The sequence below is a fragment of the Desmodus rotundus genome, chromosome 4 (assembly GCF_022682495.2).
Source record: "Desmodus rotundus isolate HL8 chromosome 4, HLdesRot8A.1, whole genome shotgun sequence".
Classification (NCBI taxonomy): Eukaryota; Metazoa; Chordata; class Mammalia; order Chiroptera; family Phyllostomidae; genus Desmodus; species Desmodus rotundus.
In genome coordinates, this window is record NC_071390.1 from 46,367,346 (window position 1) to 46,392,881 (window position 25,536).

General features: G+C 34.5%; 1 protein-coding gene across 1 annotated transcript in view; it reads left to right on the forward strand.

Annotated features, from left to right (window-relative positions):
- PCDH15 (protocadherin related 15) overlaps positions 1-25,536 on the forward strand; it is an 870,634-nt gene that overhangs the window by 616,565 nt on the left and 228,533 nt on the right. The window contains exons 19-20 of the mRNA XM_053923048.1: positions 8,440-8,519; positions 17,718-17,811. Of these exons, the coding sequence (XP_053779023.1) occupies positions 8,440-8,519; positions 17,718-17,811 (174 nt within the window). The remainder of the gene's footprint in view (positions 1-8,439; positions 8,520-17,717; positions 17,812-25,536) is intronic.

The window sequence follows — 25,536 nt, forward strand, 5'->3', positions numbered from 1 at the left end:
GTATTAAATATTTTGTTTATTTTCATTGCCCAAAACTTTTTTTTCCTAGTTCTGTTTGTTGAACTCAGGATATTCATAATAGCAGTTCTGAAGTTAGATTCTATATATTAAAAGATGATACTGTGAATAAGAGTTTCAATGGACAATTGAACTCTGATCCTTATGCTTAGTGAACCCTATCTTTTTTTATGGTAGTTAGGTTTTGTTTTTTGAGTTTCTTTCTTTTTTTTTGTCTTTTCCTCCCAGTAGCCTTAGGCTATTAGCTATATACTTAACTTTGCTTTGTCTGATTCTGGTGACTCCATTATTTTGAAAATCTGTTTATAATGTGCCACTGTCTGGGAAAACTAGTTAGACTAGTATGTGGACTCTGAGGCAGGGCTTTAGAAACCCTTGACTAAAATTCAAGAATTTAAGTGTAGACTTTCAAGGTTATTAGATCTTGATAGTTACGGAGAAGAAAACAGGACTTTATTTTAAACTGAACAAGAACCATCTTATAGAGATATATTTTAGCTTTAAAATGTTAATGCTTTACCTATTTAGGTTATCACTAAATGTTGAATGTTGTGAACTGACCAGAACCAAATATTCTTCCACCAATTCTAATCTAAAGAATTAGATTATCTTTAGTAACAATTAGGAGTCACCAATACGCAGTGGAAAGAGTGGGGTAGTGTTCTCCGTCACAACCTTGCTACTGCTTAGAAAAGTATGTCACAGACCAAATACTGATACACACAAACAAGTAATATTTTCCTTTTATGTGCCTGACAGTATATTTAAGTTCTAATTGAACAGTATTTTAGAGACAGAACTCAATGTTATAGTTAGTGTAGGCAATAATACATACTGAATCATCAGATTGAACCCTTAGTCTTATGGAATCAACTTCTTGGCACCATTTCAAATGACAAAGAACTCTCTGCTTCTTATACTTTGTTTACATAATCTACATTATCTTTAACCACTCTTTTTGGCAATTATCACTCACGTGTAACATTTATTAATGTAATGAACAAATGTAGTTGGCTGTAAAGAAATGCTTGTTAATATCCCTTTAAAATATGTTCTTAAATAAAACATTTACTCTTAAGATGTAGAATAAAACTAGTGCACACACACACACACACACACCTTTGTCTTTTCTCTGTCAAGGTGAGAATACATTTAGAGAGATGTACATGGAAGATGTAAGAGAAACATCAAGTCAAAAATCTTTTTTACTATAAATATAGTTAATTGAAACACAAGACAAAACTGGTTCATGATTTTTTCTTTATTACAATAAACTTACCCTCTCAGCTATAGGAAGGGCAATAGCAGGCCCAAACTGTAAGTACTAAGGCATATCACCAGCAAAGCAGACACCAGATCTGCCTTAATGGAGCCTACATTTGAGTAGGAGGAGTAGAAATATAATGACATAGCAGTGAGTTATACAGAGTTTTGGAAGGTGAAAGATTCTATGAGGAAAAAACACAGAAGGAAAAATGGAGAGAATATGTGGGGTATTTCAAGTTGATCAGTAACAATTTCACTAAATCTATCAAGTGCACTAAAGTTTAGGCCTGCATAGTGTATTTGAGGAAAAACAAAAATCCCAGTGGGACTGCAGCAAAGGAAGAGAGGAGGAAAGTCATAGAAATGAAGTCATCCAGTTCTGGGGGGAGTATTGCGATAACTACCCTGAGTGAAATAAGGAACTAATAGAAGAATTTTAGTAAGGCAGTGACATAAATGGACTTGAAATTTAAAAGAATCATTATGGATTTTCTTGAGAATAGTTTGTAGTGGAGTCATGTGAGAAATTATGGAAATTAGGGTGCTATTTCAGTAGTCAAGACAAGGCCTGGAATAATATTCAGGAAATGGGGAGAACTATTTTCAATCTTGTTATATTTCATAGGTAGAAACTAAGGGTTTGTTGATGATGGGATATGGGACAGAAGACAGAAGTTAAAACAGGTGACTAAAATATAGCGAAGCTGCTGGAAATATTGAATTTCCACTAACTAGAATGAAAAGAATGACAGAGGAGGAGTACATCAATTTTGTGCACATTTAATTTGAAATGTCTTTTGGCATCTAGTAAAAACTATTGAGTAGACAGTTGGATATGAATTAGGAAAGAAGTACAGAATAGAAATATACATTAGAAGTCTTGGCCATTTTTTAAAAATTTTTTATTTATTTATTTTTAGAGAGAGGGGAAGGGAGGAGGAAACAGAGCGAGAGAAATCACAATGTGTGGTTGCCTCTTAGGTGGCCCCCACTGGGGACCTGGCCCACAACCCAAACATATGCCTGACTGGGAATCAAACCGGCAACCCTTTGGTTCTCAGCTCATGCTCAATCCACTGAGCTACATCAGACAGGGCAAGAAGAAGTCTTGGCCATTTAAGTACTATTAAAACTTTGAGATTGGATGAAGTTCTTAAGGGAAATGAATGTAGAAGATGATTAAACATCGATTTTAAGGTGCTAAGGAGATGAAGAGCACCAGGAACAGAGACAGAGGAAAACAGATGTCCAGAAAGCTAAGGGAAGCTTTGGAAAAATTGCTTCACATTTCTAAGTTAAACAGTAATTAGGGGCATTAGCTGAGAATAAAGATGGAGTAGGACAAGTTGGAGACCTGCAGAGAAAATGTTAAATAATCATACAGGAAAGAGGAAGAGAGAATAAAGTATTGTAGCAAAAATGAATTACAGTAGATGGACAGGATTAAAGGTCTTAGGGTATTCTCAAGTATTACAGTGTCAGTCTAGACTAGCTGCATTTCCAAGTTTCAGCTCTGTTATATTTGCATATCATTTACCATAATACTTGAGTTTTTAGAAAATTTAATAAACTAAATTTTTAAAATAAATAAACTAATTTCAAAAAGAACATTTTATATGAGAATCATAAATGACAAAAACAACACTACTGCCATAAAAAGTATATACTACTTCATATTGAAATATATTTTTAAAAATTAACATTTTGTTAAAGGGCCAACAACTTAACACCAGGAGTTTCCACACACATTTTTGGAAGCTCTGCTTAACTGAACTGACAAAGTAGTTTAATAACATAAATCAGAACTTGTTTGCCTAAGTGAGAAAAGAAAAGATTATCTAAATCCATTGATTTTTATCTATTTAAAAATCCCTAAGGGCAGGCGCTTTGTCTTCATGTTCTGTGAAATATGTGGAATCCTTCTGTGTGCATAAAGTGTGCTCTGCCAGATGGTGTTTGATGGCTGCATTTGTCTTTAACAGGAACAGAATATTAGTTTAGTGCAGATTTGTTTTCTTTTTCAAAATTCCTATTTACCAGTGAGTGTCTAAGCACATCGCTTAGTCCTTTTATGTCCCTATTGGTGCTTCTAAAAATGGGTGACCAATTTAGTTGCAGTGATTAATTTGGTTGAGCAGACTAGAAAGAGTAGTTGCTTTGATCTTTAGATATTTTTTGTCCTTCAGGCAAAAATTAAAAGAAAAACAAAACAACTAGCTTTATCTTAATTTATCATGTTGCTAACACGTGCCAGCAAACCCACGACTAAATTCCATGACTGCTAGCTATTCCAAAAAAAGCTTCATTCAGTCATGTAACCTGACTTATGTATTTAACCTTAGGTTCTTTATCTGAGGCCAAATAAAAAAACAGGAGCTGGTTGCTACTGTTCCTCAACTCACTAGGCATGTGTCCGCCTCATGGCCTTTTCACTGGCCATGTTCTCTGCCAGGAATGCCCTTCCCCACATGACTTGCTCCCTCACCCTTTGTAAGTGCTTACCATATTTTTGCATTTTCCTGATAGCTTTCCTGATAACCTGTACATAAGTGAAAACTCTCACCCTGACCTCCCTATCTGTCCTTCCTGAATTATTTTATATTTTAGTAGCACTAATTTGGATCAGAAAACTATAAATCTTAATAAATTATTTTGTTTTTATCTGTCTATCTCCGCTACAATATAAACTGGACAAAGGAAGATTTTTTGTTGTTGTTTACTTTGAAGCCCTGGTGTTTAATGCAGTCCAGATGTTCAATACATACTGAATTGAATTAATGAGTGAGGACTATAGGTGTTGGTATCTTCACTGTGTAGTTGGGTATCTTGACTGAGAGGAGATGGTACAGCAGGGCTGGAACCCAGGTGGCTGGCTCCAGGGCCCACCCAGTAAACTTATGTTAAGCCCAGGGAAGATGCATGCTACCATAACTTCTCTCAGAACTTTTAACAAAGGGCTCAGATATGACCTGACTTATAAATATTTTATGTTTATATTTCTATAAATATAAAAATGTAGAAAATGTTTTTGTACCAAAGATGAGTAATTATGCTATACGAGGTCTGTATGGAAAAAGTCCAGCCATTGCTAATACAGCCAGAATTGTTTGGGCAATATTAGCATGTAAACTGGCAGCCAAGGAGACAGGACTGGAATGCACATGTGTGAACAATGACAACCTCACCGTACTAAGTGGGGGCAGTAGATGCCATTGAGTGAGCACGTGTACTGTGTGGGCATCACACTCAAATGCCTGAGTAGAGCAACAAATATGCATCAAATTTAGCTTCAAGCTTGAACAGTCCTCCACAGAAACTATTCAGGTGATTCAGAAGGCCTCAGCTGCTGGTAACTGGTGATTGGCAGCTTCATCACGACAATACACCCTCTCATGCATCAAGTCTCATGCAGAGATTTTTGGAGAAACATCAAGCCACCCATGTGACTCAGGCCCCTAGAGCCCAGATTTGGCACCCTGCGACTTCTGGCTTTTCCCAGAACTAAAAATCACTTTTGGAAGGGTAGAGATTTCAGACCATCAGTGAGATTCAGGAAAATAGGAGAGAGCCAGTGATGAAGCTTGGCAGAACTGTGTGAGGTCCCCAGGCTGGAGGGCACTGAGGCGTCACTGTTCTATGTGCAATGTGTATTGTGTGTTGTATCCTCTTCAGTAAATGTCTCATTCTTCATTGTGCATGGCTCGATACTTTCTGGACATAATTTGGTATTTTGAAAAATACAAAAATAAAACACGCAAAAAACTCTACTATACCTGGCTTTTTAAAAGATGCATCAGTTACTATCACCTAAATAAAAGGTGTATCTTCCAATTAAATAAATTATAAAGAGCTCTAATTGGAATGGTGTCAGTAAAAGGTAATATAATTGAAATGTTTTGTATTTTCTATGCACCTATCAGGTTATGATGAGGTTTAAATAAGAAAAAAACATGGAATATAGCTTCTGATTTTAACTTGAAGATTCACTATTAGATATTATATGTTTCCGCCCATGATTTAGAGAAGCCTGGCTAGAATCATAATTAGAAAAAAAAAATTTTCCAATGATTTCACAAATATATTTTAGGGCACATATATGCACAGGACCAAATCTGAATACTCCAAGAATCATCACTTCTGCTGATTTCTCTAATTCTTTCACATGCTATTTCTTCCTTCAGACATTGGCAAATAGAGATACATGGTATTTGTACCAGAGCTGATGCTTCTAATGGATAGATTTAAGAACTTTGTTCCAGGTAGTACCATTCCATGTGGTTTAGTTGCCTGGGAAATTATGAGTCCTCCCTAATTACCACATTTGCCACAGATCCTGAAATAACAACAAAAAATTGACTAAGAGGATAAAAGGAAGAAAACAAGGAAATAAGGATTCCCTCCTAAATCATGGGTCTTCAAGTTCCCAATATGGATATCACCTCATCTAAAAATGAAGTAGGAAAATTATTAGCTCTCACAATCCTTAAAATATGGAGATATTTCAAGAGTCAAACAAACTAAAGAAATATTTTAAGTATCTCAGGGATTAAAAGTATTTAATTTGGCTGAAAAAAATTGACAGTCATCTAAGAATTCATCTCTATTATTATTTTAGTGACATAAAATAATGACATATAAATAGAACAACACCACATTCAGAGTGATCTCATCCCGTGAAAATAATATTAAATATTAGAGTAGATCTGATACATTATAAGAAAGGGTAAACCTTAATTTGGACTTAAAATTATTTTCATGAAGCTGTCTTTTTTCAAAATCTATTTCTTCTGGCATTTATGAAAACACAAAACAATAAATCACCTCTCAAAAAACCCACATACCAATGAACATACAAAAGAAAATGGCAGTATCTATAACAGTATTACAGGTAAAAATGACTGAAAGAAAAAAACAGTACAAATACTTTAATGTGAGCTTTTTAATGATAAAATACTCTCCAAATAGAGCATAATCCTGTGTTTCTTGAAAAAGTTAACTATTATTATTTGCAATTTCATTTTATCTTTTGGCTAATACTGTTCTGACAAATAACAACGACAACAAAAAGGCAAGGAAAATATCAAGCACCTACTGTCAACTTCATGTTGTGTGCTTTTAAAATATTCTTTTGTTTCTTACTCTCTAAGATTTTCATTGCAATCAATTTAATAAATATAATTTTTAGATTCTGATTTAAATGGAATAGTTTGAAGATATTACCTTAGAGAGTTTATTATTTCATTGTATCTTACTTTTTTATTTTATTCCACACTGAGTGTATGTAATAAGGCAATTTAACCTTACCCAAAAGAAATAGAATCTCAACTTGGAAGATGATTTTTGTCATTTTGTCAGTTTAATTAGAAATTAACTACAGTGAGGGTACAAGGGAGAAAGCAGGGCCTCTAGGAAGAAGGCTATTGCCATAATTCATGAGGAAGACCATAGTAGGGAAGGAATTCATATACAGCCAGATACTGAAGATCTTTTAAAAATAGTTCCAATGGGATTTGCTGACACATTACACTGGGGAGTAAGAATGATCAGTTAAGGTCAAGATACGCAGACTCAGCAAGTAGGAGGATGTAGTGACTGCTGTTGACTGAGATGATGAAGATTGAAATCAGCTGGTTTTGGGGTTTTTGGTGAGGGGAGGAGTGGGAGAAAGATCAGGATTTGGGAATTTTAACATTGTTTAATTAGGGATGCTTATAATTTATCTAATTGGCAAGGAAGTAAGTAATTGGCTATGTCTAAAATTCAGAGGAAAGGGCTACTTTAGAGATATGAGAGTCTGAAGCATAGAAATAGTAATATTTAAAGTAAAAGCAGGTGAAAATGGTGTTATGGAAGCCACGTGAAGGACGTGTTCATGCAGAAGGCACATTTGTGAGGCACAGATTAAATAATTCTGCAAAGCTTCTCCCACAGAACCTGGAAACTTATAAATATTATCTGTTATTATTTAGTTGTCCCTGGACTCCGGGGCTTAAGTAGTCCAACAGAGGCGTCTAGCCTTCCACTAGTTGTGGTAGCTCATACAACTGTTTTATGAACAGGGCTATGTAATGCATGCCAAAGCCATCCTTCTACCAGTAGAAACAGAACAGGAGTTCACGTTCAGGCTTTCAAGTGCTAGTCGTTGAAAGGAACCAGCACAGCTACCCCTATACCAACTTAAGGGCAGCACCTATTAATCAGGAATGTTGATATCTCTGCTGGGCCAGTAACCTGTACATAAAATTCCTCTGGCCATTTCTCAGATACTCCCTTTCTCCCTGGGTCATACTTATGTAGATTCCTTTCACATCCCTTTTATATCACCTAGGTTTCTGTCTTCACTCATACTTCCCATAATGGAATTTAAGGAAGGGTTCATTGGTAAAGGAAATTAATGAATGCTTTAGAAGATCCAATTCCATTGTCCAGTGCCACAAATTAGAGTGTGTGTCTTCATTTTGGGTAAGAGAAACCCAGGACTAAAAACCAGAAGCTATTGATTTTTGTCTTCTCTAACTTGAGTAAAAGTGGGGGAAGAATAAGATTTATTGGAAACTTACAGTGTGGCCAGTGTTAGTCTGTGTGCCTCGACATAAGTAATTTAAATTAAACCTCCTAATATCTATTAGCTTTTGTATTATTATAGATTCTATTTTATCAATGAAGAAATTGGGAAATAATCACACGATTAGTAAGTGAAGCCTAGTTTTCAATTCAAGCTTTCTAGCTCTATTATGCATTTCTGACCTGACATATTCAGAGCAGAAAAAGAAAAAAATGGATTAAATGATTTTTCATGTAAACATTTATGTAGAGTTTAACACATTAGTTTAAATTGTAGAGATAGACTCCTGCAATTAAATACATAAACCTTAGGAAAATCATTACTGTATTCCCTACCAGGTAACTTAGGTAAACATTCAGAAGATATTCTCATTCATTGTTACTATTGTCAGATAAGAGAAAATGACAGAAATTCTGGGATCAGATATGAAATTCTTTATTTACATCTTGCCATTAGCTCAATTTTTAATCTTTATGCTATAAGAGTATCATGGATATTCTATGCTGTTAGTTTCAAGGTTCTATATTACACTGTATGGGACAGAAGCCACATCAATTACTTGTTAATTGAATTATGTTTTCTCTCTGAAGGCAACTGATCGAGAAGGAGACCCAATAACATATGCCATTGAGAATGGAGATCCCCAACGAGTTTTCAATCTTTCGGAAACGTAAGTTAAAAATGTTTTCTGGATTTATTTGTTTTTCTGTTTTAAATGTTAATGTACTAGTAGTAACGGAACAGAGTTCTAATCAGAGGCTTTCAGCTGTTTGTAGTTTAATTTATACATTTTTTCTATGAATGTTAATGAGAAGCTGGGGGGAGTGTATAATTCTGAATCCAAAAATTTTACCAGAGTTTATTTATTTTAAACATTTTTACTAGGTAAAATCCTCTGAGGTGGAAACATTTCATTTTGCAGGGGTAACTTGGGATTAATTAGTTCCCTTTAAATTTGCTGGCTACTCATAATAGCAAGGACATTTTTATAAAGAGTAACTTGGCACTAAATTGTTCATTCAAAGGGAATTTTGTAAGACAAAGTGTAATTCAAACACATTTAAAGTACCACCAAAGTCCATCATTCAATTTTTGAATAATGTAGGTATATTCTAAAAAAAAAATAACCAAAAAATATTGCATGTACATGCTAAGTTTCTTTGTGGTCTGTATAAGCTTTATTCTACATACCTCTCCAAACATATCAAAGATAATGTTCATCATAACTATTAAGGAAGCTGGGAGCAGGCATTAAGAAAGAATTGAGGTTTGCAGAGAGATCATTTGCTTCCTTCTGTAATAGTAAAGTCGCTGCTTTGCTGTCACGTGTGGCTGATCCACCTAAAGCTGTACTTGCTACCTGTCTGATGTTTTCTGCATGGTCATAATGGTTTTACTCCCTGAAAGAATGGAAACTTAAACTTAGCCCATGATTATAAAAAGAAAGATTTTACAAAAGAGCTGGACGTTGCTTCAGTCTCAGAAACATGTGGTACATGACCTCAAATCAAGGGAATCATGTGTGGTCACTTGGTCTTGTGAGGAACAGAAGCAATTTCACATTAAATAAGATGTTACAACCACGAATTAATATGTCTCCAATAAAACCAGATGTCTCAAACCTTAGACTTCATTGATGAATAAACCTCCATTTAAAAATTGGAAAAACTTAGCTGTTTTGAACCCCCCCATAAGTATATACAAATCATAAATTAGCTATAATTTACAATCATCATTAAAAAAAGAAAATAAATTTAAAGGTCACTTTAGCAGTAATCAAGCCTGTGCAGTACTGGTATAAGAATAGATGTCTAGATTACTGGGATAAACTTGACGGTCCAGAAATAACTCTTAACCTTTATGGCCAATTGATTTCCAAAAGCAAAGGACCAAGACAATCCAAACAGGAAAGAGTAATGTTTTCAACAAATGAAGCTGGCACAGCATGCAAAATAATGAAGTTAAATCCATACCTCATAATATTCACAAAAATTATCTCAAAGTGGATATAACTCTTAGAAGAAAATACAGAAGTAAATCTTTATGATTTTTACGATGATTAAGCAATACTTTATGATTAAGCAATACTTTCTTAGATATGCCACAAAAAAGCACAAGTGATTCCTGAGAAGACTGATAAACTGGATTTCATCAAAATTTGGAAAACCAATGTGCTTCAAAGTACACCATCAAGAAAGTGAAAGACAACCCACAAACCAAGAGAAGATATTTTTAAATAATGTATATGATAAGGGAAATATATTAAGAAAAAAATATATAAGCTATTAAAACTCAGAAAAACATAATCTAAATAAAAACAGACACATTTAAATAAACATGTCTACAAAGAAGTTATATGAATGACCAATAAACAGATGGAAATATCATAATCACTAGGCACTAGGGAAATGCAAGTTAAAATCATGAGATACCACTTCACACCCCTTAGAATGGCTACAATGAAAGGGAAAGGAAGTAACAAGTATGGATGAGGATGTGGAGATATCAGAATCTTCATATATTTCTGCGGAACGTAAAATGTGCACTCCGGAAAACAACTTGTTATTTTCTCTAAATGGTAAACATAGTGTTACCATATACCCCAGCAATTCTACTTATATCCACTCAAGAGAAATAAAAAAAAGTACATCCACATAAACAGTTACACACAAAAAGTTCATAACAAAATTATTGACTATTTAAAACAGTAAAATATGGAAACAACCCAAGTGAGTCCACAGATGAATGGATTAACAGATATCCACACAATCGGATATTATCTGTCAATAAAGGAGAATGCGGCGCCGGAACAAGCTACAACATGGATGAAAGTCAAGGACGTTATGCTAAGTGAAAGAAGTCATTCACGAGAACATGTATGACATGGTTCCATTTGTATGGAATATCCACAATCGGCAAATTTAGAGAGACAAAAGTAGATGAGTGTTAGCCTGAGGATCGGGGAGAAAGGGGAGTGACTGATAATGGATACAGTGATGAACGTGTTCTAAAATTAATTGTGATGGTTGAACAACTCTGAAAATATATTAAAATGTATTGAATTGTACACTTCAATGGGTAAATTCGATGATATGTGAATTATACGTTAATAAAACTATAAAGAGAGAGACAGAGAGATAGAAAACAGTGAGGATTTTTCACCTGTCCTGGTAAGTAGGAAGCCCAGGTCTTTCTTTCTCTATTGAGAATGTACATTCCTGTGTGTTTCCTTTGATGCTGAAGGGTTTTACAGCTGCTAGTTGTGAAATCTGATGAGCCACCAATTTACAAAAGAAATTCCCTACTTCTTCTGTTACCCTAGCAACCATTTCTCTTCTACTTTTCTCATCTCTGCTTTCAAAGCCAGAGACACCTAGCTGGGGTCGCAGAAGTTATTTAAGGTGTGAAAGATGTCCATGCAGCATCCTCTTTGACTAAACTGACCTCAGTTCTTAATACTACAGCTCTTAGGTCAATCCAGAGAGCAATCTCCATAAATGCAAACTGCTTCCAGGGTCGGGGAATAGAAAATTTCCCCTTTCCCCTTTTAGTTCCTCTGGCTGTCCTAAGAATTAAATTGAAATGAGACAGATTAATGGTAGAATATAACCAAATTTAATCATGGTTGTACATATAGAGATTCCATAAGAATATGGGACCTGAGAACAAATCAGGCAGTTGAGGTTTGTATACTACCTTGAACAGAGGAAAAAAGGGTGGGATAGTTGTTTGGGACTTCAGGTGGGGTGAGGTAATTCCTATGGAGATAGAATGGGTAAACAAGTGTCTGCTGGGCCATTTTAATTCTAGAACACGAAGAAGACTTTGATCAAATGGGCCTTGCTAGGTTCCTTCTGTCCATCACACCTAGTTCATATCAAACCATAGTTATCTATGATAATAGCTCCTTTCCTGGAACAGGCCCTCTATCTAAATTCTTGAGAAGTTAGGAAGAAGTTCAAAGTTTCTTCCTGAGTCTTTTGTTTCTAAAATATAGCCAGCTTAAAATAATCATTTTCCCAAAGAGGCATAATTGGGATGGAGGATTTTGCACCCCTTCGACGGTGAGACGAGGGCAGGTCCTTGTTAGGATTGCATGGTTTCTTTGAGAGATCATTGCTGATTGTAGGTGCAGGAAACAGGGCCCATTGCCTTCTATCTGATGCTCACGTTACCTCGGCCTCCTCACTGCTGTGTTCCTACTGATATTTATAGGCTAGTCTGGACCATTAGCAATACATTTCAACACATTTGAAATGGGGGGAAATTGAAATGTCAATCCCTTCTCTCTTTGAAAGTTCTAGAGTATTTGTACAAATTTGTGCCACCGCTTCTAGGTAAATTGTAAGGTTTTGAATAATTCAGGTACTGCTTCAGAAAAGTGATAGCAGGGAAATAATGGTCTCCCTTATTAGATACTCCAGGTCCTACAAATAATATTATTGGTTACATTTTCTTTCTTAAAACAAAGATACATGCCACTGTTTACTTTAAATATTGTTATTTTATGCCATGTTGCAAAGTTTAGCAATAATCATCAACACGATGATATTATTTTTAACTTTTTCTATTGAAACAATATACTAAAAATTGTTTGTAATTCTTTAAAAAATATTAGTGGTAATGAATAATAATTTAATGCTAGTGTGGATTTACAAAGTGTTGAATCATTACATACATTTTAATGACTGGAGCAGTCAGCCGGAAAAGGACCTCACTCTTTGAATAAAAGGCCGTGTTCCTTAAAAATGGCAGCCATTTGCTGTGAAGATCATTCAGTAGCATGTATTAAATGACCATGGTTCTGTGGTGTAATGCATTATTTTTATAATTTTTGTAGTATCTGTGTTGAGTTGCATAAGATTAAGCAACTATTTATTCAGTACACATTCACATATAAGTGCACATTTAAACCTGATATAAAAAAACGTTCATTGTAAGTTTGATGGCCAAATATTTAAGTGATTTATTTCGAGAGGTTGAGGAATTTTTACAGATTGTCATCGTTGTAGCACAGGGTATGTAACATAACACTTAAAGGCTGGGTGTTAAGCTGAAGAACCTACAAGTGTTATTTATGCCTCTCGTTAGAATTTTATTTCAACTTTTTAAACCTTCACTGGCATTTTTATTACTTTCCTATATGGTTAAATTCATTTTGACACTGAATTTAAAGTTTGTCATTTATGTCAGTTCAAACTTCATGATTACTTTGAAGATTACCGTGTAAGGGAGATGGTATACATTTTCTTTTCTATCAGCTCTACTCTCAAAATGTATACTCAGGTCAAACTACTTCTTATCCCCTTCCCTCTGCCACCTTACAGTATTCCACCAACATTTTTCCCCAATCTCCTACCAACACCTAACTGCTTCCGTCAGTCTGTGTGTGTGGATCACTCATTACCATTTAACGTGGAACGTCATGAAACGTGAAGCAACCACGCAATTTGAAGTACACTCTGTCTGTAACATGAAGCCCAAAAGCAATGTGATGAATCTGTCACTTGCAAGCCTCTGAAACTTCTAAGTGTAAATGACATCCAATTGCATCTAGAAAAATATATTAAAAAGTTTAAAGGAAGTATAGAACAGAAAGCATGAAAACTGAGATAATCAGTCCATAATGCTGTAGCTATAATATTTCCTAATAAACAATGCAATTTGGGAACATGGTTACTTTTTATAGAAGCGGGTTTTATGCTAACATATTGGTTTGTTTGAAAGAAAATACTCTCTACTACTTTTTATTTACACTGTCTAAATAACGTTTGAACACCATTTTTTATGATTAGGCAATCCAACTGATTGTCTAAAGAGCTTGATTTCATAAAACACAGCACATTTCAGAAATATAGCCTGAGGAAATGCTGTGCAATATAACTAATGAAATTCAGTTGAAACGCACATTGCATAAAATACCATCTCAGAGTTAACAGTTCAGCGGCATTTAACAGAATCACAATGTCGTACGATTACCAATCCATCTACTTACAAAATATATTCATCATTCCAAAAGAAAACCCAAGCCTGTTAAACATTTACTCTTTACTTACCCTTTCCCTCACACCCCGGCAACCAACGATTTGTGTTCTCTCTCTCTGGATTTATCCATCCTGAATATTTCATATAAAATGGAATGACACATGTGACCTTTTGTATCTGGCTTTTTAAATAAGCCTCATGTTTGATATGTTGAAGCAGGTATCAGTTCTTCATTCCTCTTGACAGCTGCATGATATTCCACTGTATGCATGTACAACATTGTGTATCCATTCATAAGCTGATGGGCATTTGGACAGCATTTCTAGGTTTTGGCTATTGTGAACACCCTACTGTGTACATACATGTGCATGTGTTGATGTATCAGTTTTCAATTTCTTCGATTACATACTCAGAATTGGAATTATTCAGTGATATTGTAATTCTATGTCTACTTTTTGAGAAACTGCCAAACTGGTTTCCAAAGTGATCGAACAATTGTACATTCCCACCAGCAATATACAAGGGTTTCAGTTCCTCCATGTCTTCGTCAACATGCTATCTTCCCACTTGTACTTTTTGGTGTTAATTATGGCCATCTTAGTAATGTGTGAAATCATATTTCATTGTAGTTTTCATTTGTATTTCATCAATGACTGAAGGTGTTAAAGATCTTTTCATGTGCTTGTCTGATATTTGTATATGTATTTCAGAAATATCTATTCAAATCCTTGCCTACATTTTAATTGAGTTGTTTGTCTTTTTGTTGTTGAATTGTTAGAATCCCCAATATATTTGGGGAACCAAACTCATATTGCATATATCTTCTCCTATTTTATAGTTTTATTCACTTTGTTGATAATGTCCTTTAATGCACATAATTTGTAATTTTTATGAAATCTAGTATATCTACTTTTTCTTTGGCTGCTCATGCTTTCAATGTCATATTTAATCATGAATTGTCAAATGCAGAATCATTAAGATGTTCCCCTATGTTTTTGTTTAAGGTTTTTATGGTTTGATTGTTTATATTTAGATTATTGTTTCATTTGACTTAATTTTTACATAGAATGTAAGACAGTCCAATTTCATAGTTTCACAGTCTCCAGTTGCCCCAGCACCATTTGTTAAAGGGACTATTCTTTCTCTATTGAATGATCTTGGCATCTTTTTCAAAATCAATTGATCACAGATGTATGGGTTTATCTCTGGACTGTCAATTTTATTCTGTTCCCCAGTATACATGAGCACTTTGGAACGCCCTAATTTCCCAAGGAACTGTCTACTCAGTTTTTTTCTTCCGAGCTTTTAGAGCTCTATTGTATGCTTATTGTATCTTCTGCCTTGGGTGGCTTTGGGTTTCTCCTTTCCTTGAACATTTCCAGAAATACTCACTGCTTTTCTGCTTTAAGTGAGTTATGAGTTAGGCAAAAGAAAGAAAAGTCCATGTATTGTGTCTTCAGACAGCCTCCAAATTAGCTAAAAGAGACAAACACAATTCTTTAGGAATAAGCATAGTTCTGCTCCTTTTAGAAACAGGGACCAGAACGTCACAGTAAAGAATGTTGACCGCCATCTTCAAGGCTAGTCTAAGCCAGGGAGCGGGGACAAGGACTAGTAAAAATGCCACAAAGCTTTCCTACCATTCTGAGTTGCCCTTTTCTTGTTTCTGCCTTTATTTGGTTGCTGTCACCCTTTGACTGTGTTCCAGAGTCTATCAAAGTTGGTTCTGACCCTTTCTGCTTCATTTTTCAATGTTTTTGTGGAGAGACCTTCTCTAGAAGCTACTTACTTAACCATTTGAACTGATATCACTCGTGCAATAAATTTTCAAACCTGTCAAGTTTAATTAGCACTATTATTGGTGTTCTATTAGAAGCAATTCCTACATATTTTTAACGTACCTGTAGCTCAATGTATCCTGCTCCATAATTTCAATCCAACCCATAGTAAGACTCCTCCTTGCCAGTTATTTCTGGGATTTCATGAAAGGATGCTTGTGTGCACCCGTAAACTAGTCTTTCAGCAATGAATCCAAAAGACACTAGCTATTCTTTCTTTCCTTCTCTCTGTCCAAAATACCCTATCCACACCTACTACATGGGACACAGGCACATCTATCTCAGGCAAAGGACTATCTCCATAATAATGACCAGTCCATGAAAAATTAGCTGTTTATATATAACATGTCCCTAAGTGGAAATACTGTCGATATTTCTATTGATTTTCTAATTCATTTTACAAGAAAGAATATAGAGTCTTGATCTTAAAACTGAGAGGAAGGATGAAAAACAGTAACTCAATTTGCTTCTATCTTTTATTATACTATGATTAGGTTTTCAGAGTTCCTATTTTTTAAGGTACTTGTGAATAATCTCAGCAGCAATAAATGCCTATGCTTCTCTTTGAATGTCATTCTGGAGTGAGATTACCTGGACCATCTGTGGTGCGGGAAGTTGATCCACACCTAACTGTTATGAGCTACCCTAGGAATTGGTTTTCAGTTATTTCGATAAAATGTTTAAAAATGTACAAGAAGCAAAGTCAGTTTTTTCATAGCTATACCATATGTTCAGAACATTTATTAAGTCCCTGTCAACAGCAACAATAATTAAAGAGTTACTGAGATTCTGATTTTCATTCATTGGTGTCGACTTTCCATACTCAACTACCATATGTGGTGTTAATTGCTCAAATTCTCCCATATCAACAAAAGAAAATGCATGAAAGTGAGAGCCCTCTATCAATAAGAAATAAATTACATTTTTATTCTTGACAAATGTTTTAATGTTTTGTTATATTAATATAATGTCTCCTCCACAGTAAATGATTTAGGTCTTCATTAAAATGTTATGTACAGGGTCAGATTGTAATATCTAATGTGTAGTATTATGTAATATCTGCATAAATGTAGAACTTGTCTCAGAGACAATTGTAAGTGACCAAACCATTATGAAACAAGCTACGTTAGACAATAAAGACATAAATAATTGGAAGCATTTATGCTCAGTAGCAAAAAGGTGAAAAGAGTATGAAAATATTTAAAGTATGAGAATTTTCCCAAAGGCTGTTCATCTGCCATTAGACATAATAAATTAAATTGAGAAACACCTAACTTTCAAAAAATGGTAGAATAATGCTAAAATTACTGGCATATTGACAAAATAGTATGTTTTATAAATTATAAAATGAAAGAGTAAGTGCTTATGGAATTTCTTAAAAATGAATGAAAAATATGGAATCTGATCCCTTTTTTAAACTATTGTAATGCATTTAAATATGGTTATAATAGAGAATAAAAAGAAATATTACAAAACCGTAATATTTATAAAGGTTTTAATGATCCACTGTATATTTTCTGTATTTCTATAATAAGCCTGAATTATTTTGAAATTAGAGAAGAAGAAAAAGTACGTTTGAATCACTGTAATTTTCAAAGATGGGATTTCTATGTTTGCATGTTGATAAAGGACACATGTGACAATTAATTAGAACGATGACCTGGGTACTTACAAGGAATGACTCCTTGGCTCAGAGGATTCGGAAACTGCTGTAATGGCATCCTTACCTTTGACATAGTCACCAACAAGGGAGAAATCTTTCTTTCTGGAGTGAATTATGTATAGTTTTGTTTTTTCATGGAGGATAGAGAATTAGCTCAATTATCTCATTCCCTTTGGTAATTTTTCACTATTGCTAAGAAATGCAACAGCCTTAAAAACCTTTTTATAATTTTCACCATGAATCCTAGATCATACATCTTAAATAGTCAAAATGTGTTTTCTAAAGGGGAAAAAAACAGAATAGTATTGCAGGATAGCAAGAAGACTCCCTGTGATAAAATTTCTTTCTGTCTTAATTGTTTGTTTGTTTTCTCTGTCACTAGTACTGGGATTCTCACCTTAGGGAAAGCGCTGGACAGGGAAAGCACCGATCGCTACATTCTAATCGTCACGGCGTCTGATGGCAGGCCAGATGGGGTGAGTACTCTCCCTAGGAAAGAGCTTTACAAGTACCAAAGAGGGGTAGGATTGAGGGTGGGGGCTGGGGATGGCTGGGGTGGCGGGGATGGTTGGGGGAAAGTGGAGACAACTGAACTTGAACAACAATAAAAAAAAAAGAATCTGAGAGAATCTTGTAGTTTTTGCACTCTACAAGAATTTATCACTATCATGAAATTATGAATTAATCTCTTTTTTATCGGAGCAACTACTTATAAATTACTTGAGGAAGTGCTCTTTTCTCCAATGGGCTCTTTTAATAATAAATAAACCTGTACTCAGTCTGTTATGGTGTTAAGCAACTTTTGCCCTGACAGAATAGATTCTTGTGTTTTACATTCTTATCCAGTTTATGCGGGAAATGAAATCTAATTTAGTCTAGGAAGAATTTGATTCTGCTTATCATTAACAGCACAGTGCTCGGGGGTTTACTACGTTGGAACCTTTTTCCTTTAATGTCACTTTTGTTGGGTGGGGAGGTATTACTAGGGAACTTGTGGATAAATACATTGTAGCACTCAGGAGAACAAGTATATTGATTCCACAGCAGCATTCAGTGTACTGACTAATCCTGGATGATTGAAGTGGTTTGAAGGAGACCTTAAACACAGAGAAGATGAATTTTAGTTCCTCTGGACCTAAAAGTTAGTTATAAGAATAAATGAATCATTGAGTCATTCATTCTCAATTGTTCGAAAAAATTCAACTGTATTCTTCAAACAACTCCAGACACAGCCACCACCGTTCTGACTATTAAATGTTGTAAAGATTTTGGGTATTATATCAGTAACATTCCTTTTTCTCCATTCTGTGGTGTTTTTTTTTTTCTTTTCTTTTATCAAGTGCTTCTGGGCCGACTTAGGACTGTTCTCTGGAAATAATTTCAAATTTAGTATAGCTATGTAGGCAAGAATTACCCAGTTCAAATGGTGACATATCTCCAGTTTTCTTAAAATGACTTCTTGGATCTATATAACAAATTGTTCAGGGGGACATAATGCTCTTCGTACACTTATCTGAAGAGGACTGCTGGGCAAAGTTCTCCGTGATAAAAGCACATCAAATTTATACCTGGACAGTTTCATCACCTTAATTAGAATTCAGACACAGAGATAATTAATTAAATTTGTTAATTACAATCTGCCAATGATGAGCTATTTGCCATTTTTCATATATTAGAAAAACAGCCAAATATAGAAAGTGAAATATTCAGGACAGTTTTAGTAAATAGTGGGGTCAATGTAAGATATTTATATATTAGATGAGTAAAGAAAAATAAAATCTAGAATTAACTTATACATATACAATACGCTTGATTAACACAGTGTGCCTGTGTTAAATATATGTAATGAAATCAGTGAGAGTTTCAAGAAAAAAAATAATTGAAGAACTTGACTTATGAAGAAAGTTTAATGGGTAATTTGGCAAGGAAATAACTAAGAGGAAACATTCTAAAGAAGAGAAAGGACCATTCAGCATACAGTAAGGGATATAATTAGAGTGAAGTAAATTTAACAAGGAGCATTCAGGTTAACCATTAGGATAGAAAAAATAAATTAGAATACATAGCATTGATATATGTCACATTATAAATCAGAAATTAATGTTAGTAACATTAGCTGAGACCTCTTAAGCCTGGCCTTAAAAATAACACTTCTTAGACAAAAAGAACAGATTAAAAAGAAATAGTATATTAAAACATCCAGCATAGTCTCAATCTAATAATTTTGGTTTTGTCCACATTAAAAACTAAAAATAAGTTCCGGGTTAAAAGCAGTTTAGTTCCTTTTAAAACATTATTTTCAGTTATTTATTTATGTATTTCAATGCCCTTTGGCTAAGTTATTTAGCATTTCTAGTTCTCAATGTTCTTATTCTTATAATCATTAAGGCCTCGTTCAGCTTTAAAATTCTGATCTTTTTAACTAGATTTGTTTTATTTTTCAAAAGTTTGCAGTGAGAGAGTATCAGTAGAGGAGAAAACCGTGTAGATTTCAAACAAAAGATTCTTCAGTAAATGTTATCATTTATATAATTTTGTGGGTGGATTTAAGTGTGGGCACATGTAGTGGGCTCCTAAAGAAGAAAGTTATTACAAAACAATAATATTTGCATGTCTTTAAAACACATTTCTTATCAAAACATTTAACCATGTCCTTTGCAAAGCTATAGTGAGATTAACATATTAACCTTAAAAATCATGGGTCTCAAGAAAGGTATTTAATGAGCGCAGTTCCCAGGTGGGTGGATTTTCTTAAATCAAAATGATTGCCAGCAATATGTGTGAAACAAATTGCGAAGATATAGTTTGAAAATTTTATCATAAGAAACCCCCTCTCCTACCACTTCCTAAAAGGGTTTAGGGAAGAAGAGAGCTAATATTATGTTGGTTATTACTAATTTTTTATAGGCGATATTGAGAAAATTTTATCTGACATTCTTACATTTTCCCCTTTTTTCCTAAATTTAGTTTGTCAATAGTAGTTGAAAAAATCTATACATGTAAATTAATATTTCATGCAATGCATTACTGTTAATATGTATATTTCTTCAATTCTTATTACCCCAAATAAAATATTTTCTAGATTTTAATTATTTACATTAATTTGAAATAACTTGTAAATTTATGAACTAAAACGTTCTTTATCAAAGCTGCTACTATTCTTTATTCTGATATTTTCACATTTTAGCTGAAATAGACTTTGATTAAAATTTTATGGATTCTAAGTTTTTTTAACCAGTTATATTTTACCTAATTTATTTATAGTAATAGTAATTAGGATAGCTCTCAAATGCATTTTTTTGTTTTGAAGGAATATATATTTCACTTCCTTTTTAAAGAAGCTTTTGCTCATTATTTACTTATAATAATGAGCAAAACTAAGCTAAATTCAATCAGTATAAGCTAAAAAAGCATTTTATTGAAAAATCTGGGCAAACTTTGTGAAGTTTACAGTTATAATTTGATTAACAATTGGGGGGAAGAGTTTTTTCTTAGCCCTCTTAAGGTTCCTAGCTGGGTCTGAAAATTAAACTGACAAAGATAGATTAACAGAAGAATGCATACAAATTTATTTAATATGTTTTACATAACATGGTAACCCCCTATAATGAAATGAAGACCTTCCAAAATGGTGAGAGCTACCTGCTTTTATATTAGCTTGAACAAAGAGAAGCAATTGTGGAAGAGTGACTAAACTATTTATGGAGGCTAAAGGATGATTAAGATTATTTTAGCAAGGTCTGCTAGGTTAGCATTCTTTTGGTCTCAACTTCTCAGTCTTGATTATAAGAATATCGCTTTCATTCTGGTATAGAAAGGGCATCTTTCACATAGGAATTTCATACCTTGCTTTTAAGAAAAAAAAAAGACAGTCACAATGTTCTTCCTGTATTCACTGCTTTCCAAGTGCTTTCAATTCAAAATAATCAATATGCCAAAGCACAATAATTGGGGGTGACATGCTCTGAACTCCTTCAACAATCAATGACAGCATTAGCCTTTAGGAATATGGCTATATAATAACAAGAAACCCAAACAACAGTAGCTTAGGCAAAACGCACTTATTTGTCTCAAATTAAAAGAAATCTAGAGGTGACAGAAAAGGGCTTGTACAAGAGCTCAAGACCATCAGGATGCCTGCCCTCCACTTCCTGCTCTGCCATTCACACTGTGTTTATTTTCCTATTCGTTCTCATTACCTAATGTTCTGAAAATGGTATTGCAGCTCTAAGCATCTATTCTTCATTCCAGAAGAGCAAAATGTAAGGATGAATGCCCGATGAGTCTGCCCTCCTTTGTCCAGGGAACCAAAACTTTTTCAGAAACTATACCTGGCCTATTTTCTCTTACATCTTATTATCCATAAGTAGCCGTGGCAAACTAAAAGATAACTAACAAGTAGGCCTTTTGGATTGTGGTTATGTCAATCAACTAATAAAGCACAGCAAAAGATAAAAATATGCAAATCATAGCAAAATATAAATATGCAAATAATAGTCAGAATTTTTTAAATTTTTTAAACAAATTTATCAGTTGTCAATACCCAACTGGAAATACGGAGTTGCTCTACAGTGCAGATATTTCTGACCAGATTCCGTGAGTTCATCAATATTGTTTCCCCCCTTAAACGATAGGATAGATAACTTGGTTCTATCATGGTTTTTGCTGTCTGAAAAATATGTTTGAAATACTCAATTATAACTTCTACAGCAAACATTTAAAATGTTTTACAATTTCAAATTGGCAGCAAACTAGCCTCTTTGCTTTGACCATGAATAATTATTCCCCATGTCTTTTAAATATGACAATATAAATAAACAATTAGAATCTAGAAGTTGAATATTTAACTGTTCAACATAAATTTAGGAAACATTAACAAAGAAAAAATATTTATGCAAGAAAAACTGTGTGTTTCAATGTAGTTTGTTTAATAAATTTTAGACTACAGTACAGATGGTTACCTATATATTTTTTCTGCTCTGCCATTTATAATGTTCCAAATATATATTTTTTCTGGTATTTTTTGAAAAAAAAACTGTGATAGATTTATTTGGGTATATACTTTTATAAAAAGACATAACCATGTAATTTAAAAGAGAATAAGCCACTTACTAATTCTTTTTGAAAATCACAGATTTCTATTTCTTGCCTTGGAATAAGAGGTTAATATTTTACTGTTTTCTGAAATAAATCTTCCAGAAGATTTTTCAAAATTGATATATAATCTTAACCAATTGAGAATCTCTCCTTGATAAGAAACAAAAACATTCTAGAGGGCATTGATTCATATTCAAACATATTGCCATCTGTTTGAACCAATCAAAAAAATGTTCATGATCATCTTTCACAAGTAACTCAATAACTATTTAAATAGATTAAAAGGAATAGAATATGTGTAGCTCAGAAATCCTCATTTTTAATGATTAACTAAATGATTTTGATATAAGTGGTCTTCAGGGAGCTTTTTCAAGAAATACAGAAGCAAGGAATTATTCTCTATGTTTATTACTTTATATTTCTGCCAAAGACCTAAATATTCTTTATATTATATAAAATACACTATGATATGGAGAAATACAAGGTCTCTCCATAAAGTACCTAGCCACATAATATGAAAAATAGACACTTATTGAAGAAGTGCAATAGAAACATCGTACACAGGGCAATGACACCTCAGTCCTCTTCAAAGTAGGCACCTTGGGACCTCACACAGTTCTCCCAATAGCCATCAGCTGTCCCAGAGTATTTTCCTGAAACTCATTTACAGTCTGAAATCTCTTCCCTTCAAAGGCGATTTTAGTTTTGGGAAAAGCCAGAAGTCACAGAGGCGCCAAATTTGGGCTGTAAGGGGGCTGAGTCACCTGAGTGGTTTGATGTTTTGCCAAAATCTCTGCATGAGATGTGATGCATGAGCTGGCACAGTGTCATGATGAAGCCACCAGCTGCTCATAGCTGCAGCCTTCTGAATCACCCAAATAGTTTCTGTGGAAGAATGTTCAAGCTTAAAGCTAAATTTGATGTGTATTTGTTGCTCCTTGCTCAGTCATTTTGAATGCAAGGGCCGCGCAGCACACATGCTCACTCAATGGCATCTACCGCCCCCACTGACTAGTACACTGAAGTCATCATTGTCCACACATGCACATTCCAGTCCACTCTCCCTGGCTGCCAGGTTACATGCAGATGACGTGCAAACTGTTCTCGATATATTAACAATGCCTGGTATTTTTTCTGGACAGATCTTGTTGGACATCTACATGGTTCATAAATGTCATCCCCTACTAGCACAAAGATGATAGACTTATTATTTAACTTCTCAGTTTATTTAGTGATCCAGTTTTCTTCTTCATTACCCAGGCACAGGTGGCAAACACAAGGCCCACGGGCCAAATCCAGCCCTCCACCTTGTTTTATCTGGCCCGGCACCTTGTTTCTACCTGGCAGCAGCGCCGAGCTCCTTTCTCCTAGTTAAAGAGTAGTTACATTTATACAGTCCTAAAGTTACGTTCAGCCCTTTGAAGGCAACTGCAAGGCTCATGTGGCCCCCAGTGAAAATGAGTTTGACACCCCTGGCTACAGTTTTGACCAAGGACCAAGAATAGTCTGCAAATATCCTACTCCATAGTATCAATAAGGGAATTTTGAAAATAAGATAAAAATCAATAAAGTGAGTTGACAGGGAACTACAGATAGGCTGTCGTCGAGAGGATCAGGCAACTTAAAGGAAAGTGAGTAACCTCCAGAGTGGCTACTCTACAGGTCTGGCTCTAGGCTGTGAGTTTTACATTCTTGTTCACACTCAGGCAAAACTGGGAGCTAGTGTTAACTGTAAAAACACATCTTTTTACTGGTTTTAATTCTAACACAACTGTTAAAGAAAGAACATTTGTTAAACTGCTTTTTGTTATGAAAGCAATGTAGCCTTTTCAGAGAAAATTTGAAAAATATATATAAAATAAAGGAGGAAATAGAATTATCTGTATTTTATCTATGAGATAACATTTGATTCTATACTTATCCATATACATCTACACACAAGTGTATGTTTCTGTGTTCATGTATTTTAAACTAAATAATGTAATAAAGATGCACACACCAAAAAGTACACAAGCCATAATTGTGCAACTTAATGCATTTTCAAATAGTGAACACAGCTGTATAATTAGTACTCAGAACAAGAGGTAAAAATTAATTAGACCCAGAAGACCAGCTTTACTCCTCTACTTTCTACACACAAGTTAGCCCAGCCTGATTTCTAGCACAATGGAGAGATTGGCCAAACATTAAAATTTACATATGTGGGCCCTGGCTGGTGTGGCTCAGTGGCAGAGTGCCAGCCTGTGAATCAAAGGGCCGCCAGTTCAATTTCCAGTCAGGGCACATGCCAGGGTTGTGGACCAGGTCCACAGTAGCAAGCACGTGAGAGGCAACCACACACTGGTGTTTCTTTCCCTCTCTATCTCCCTCCCGTACCCTCTCTAAAAAATAAATAAAATCTTTAAAAAATAAAATAAAATGTACATACTTGGGCTCATATAGTATGTATTGTGTTGTGAGAAACTTACAGTATATACTTCTTGCACTCAATCTTAGGTTTATAAAATTCATCCACATGAATACTTGTAACTATAGTTTGTTCATTCTTAGTACTTTATATTATTCCATCGTATGTCTAAAACACAATTTACATAACCTCTGGTGGGCATTTAGATTGTTCTCAGGTATAGACTATAAGCACAGTTCTCGTCGTCTTTGACACATCATTAAACACAATTTTATTGCACTTTTCAATATTGCACTATGTACAAATCATCCTGCACAGTGATATAATTTTCATAGAACAAGTTTACTGATGTAAGTAACTAGGATACAAATCAGCCATTATCAATACGTAAGAATTTCCTGCCGTGCCCTGTAGTTTTTAAATGATTCTTGGGCATTGTTTACAAAGACATTATAAAGGTGGGAATAAAGTTACACTGCTCAAAAGACGACTGACTTTCACTTCTGTGAACATAGGGGCAGATCGCCTTGATCCAGAGTTTGAATGTTTGGTTTTAGTCTGAGTGAGGGCTGGCCTGGACCTCATGCACCATCACTCATATAGACTGTAGGTGTTTAGGCATTGCAACAGAAAGGAAGGGGCCTCTTCCGGGACCTCATCTCCGTGTTAGCTAGGAAGCCTTATCCCCATGATGGCT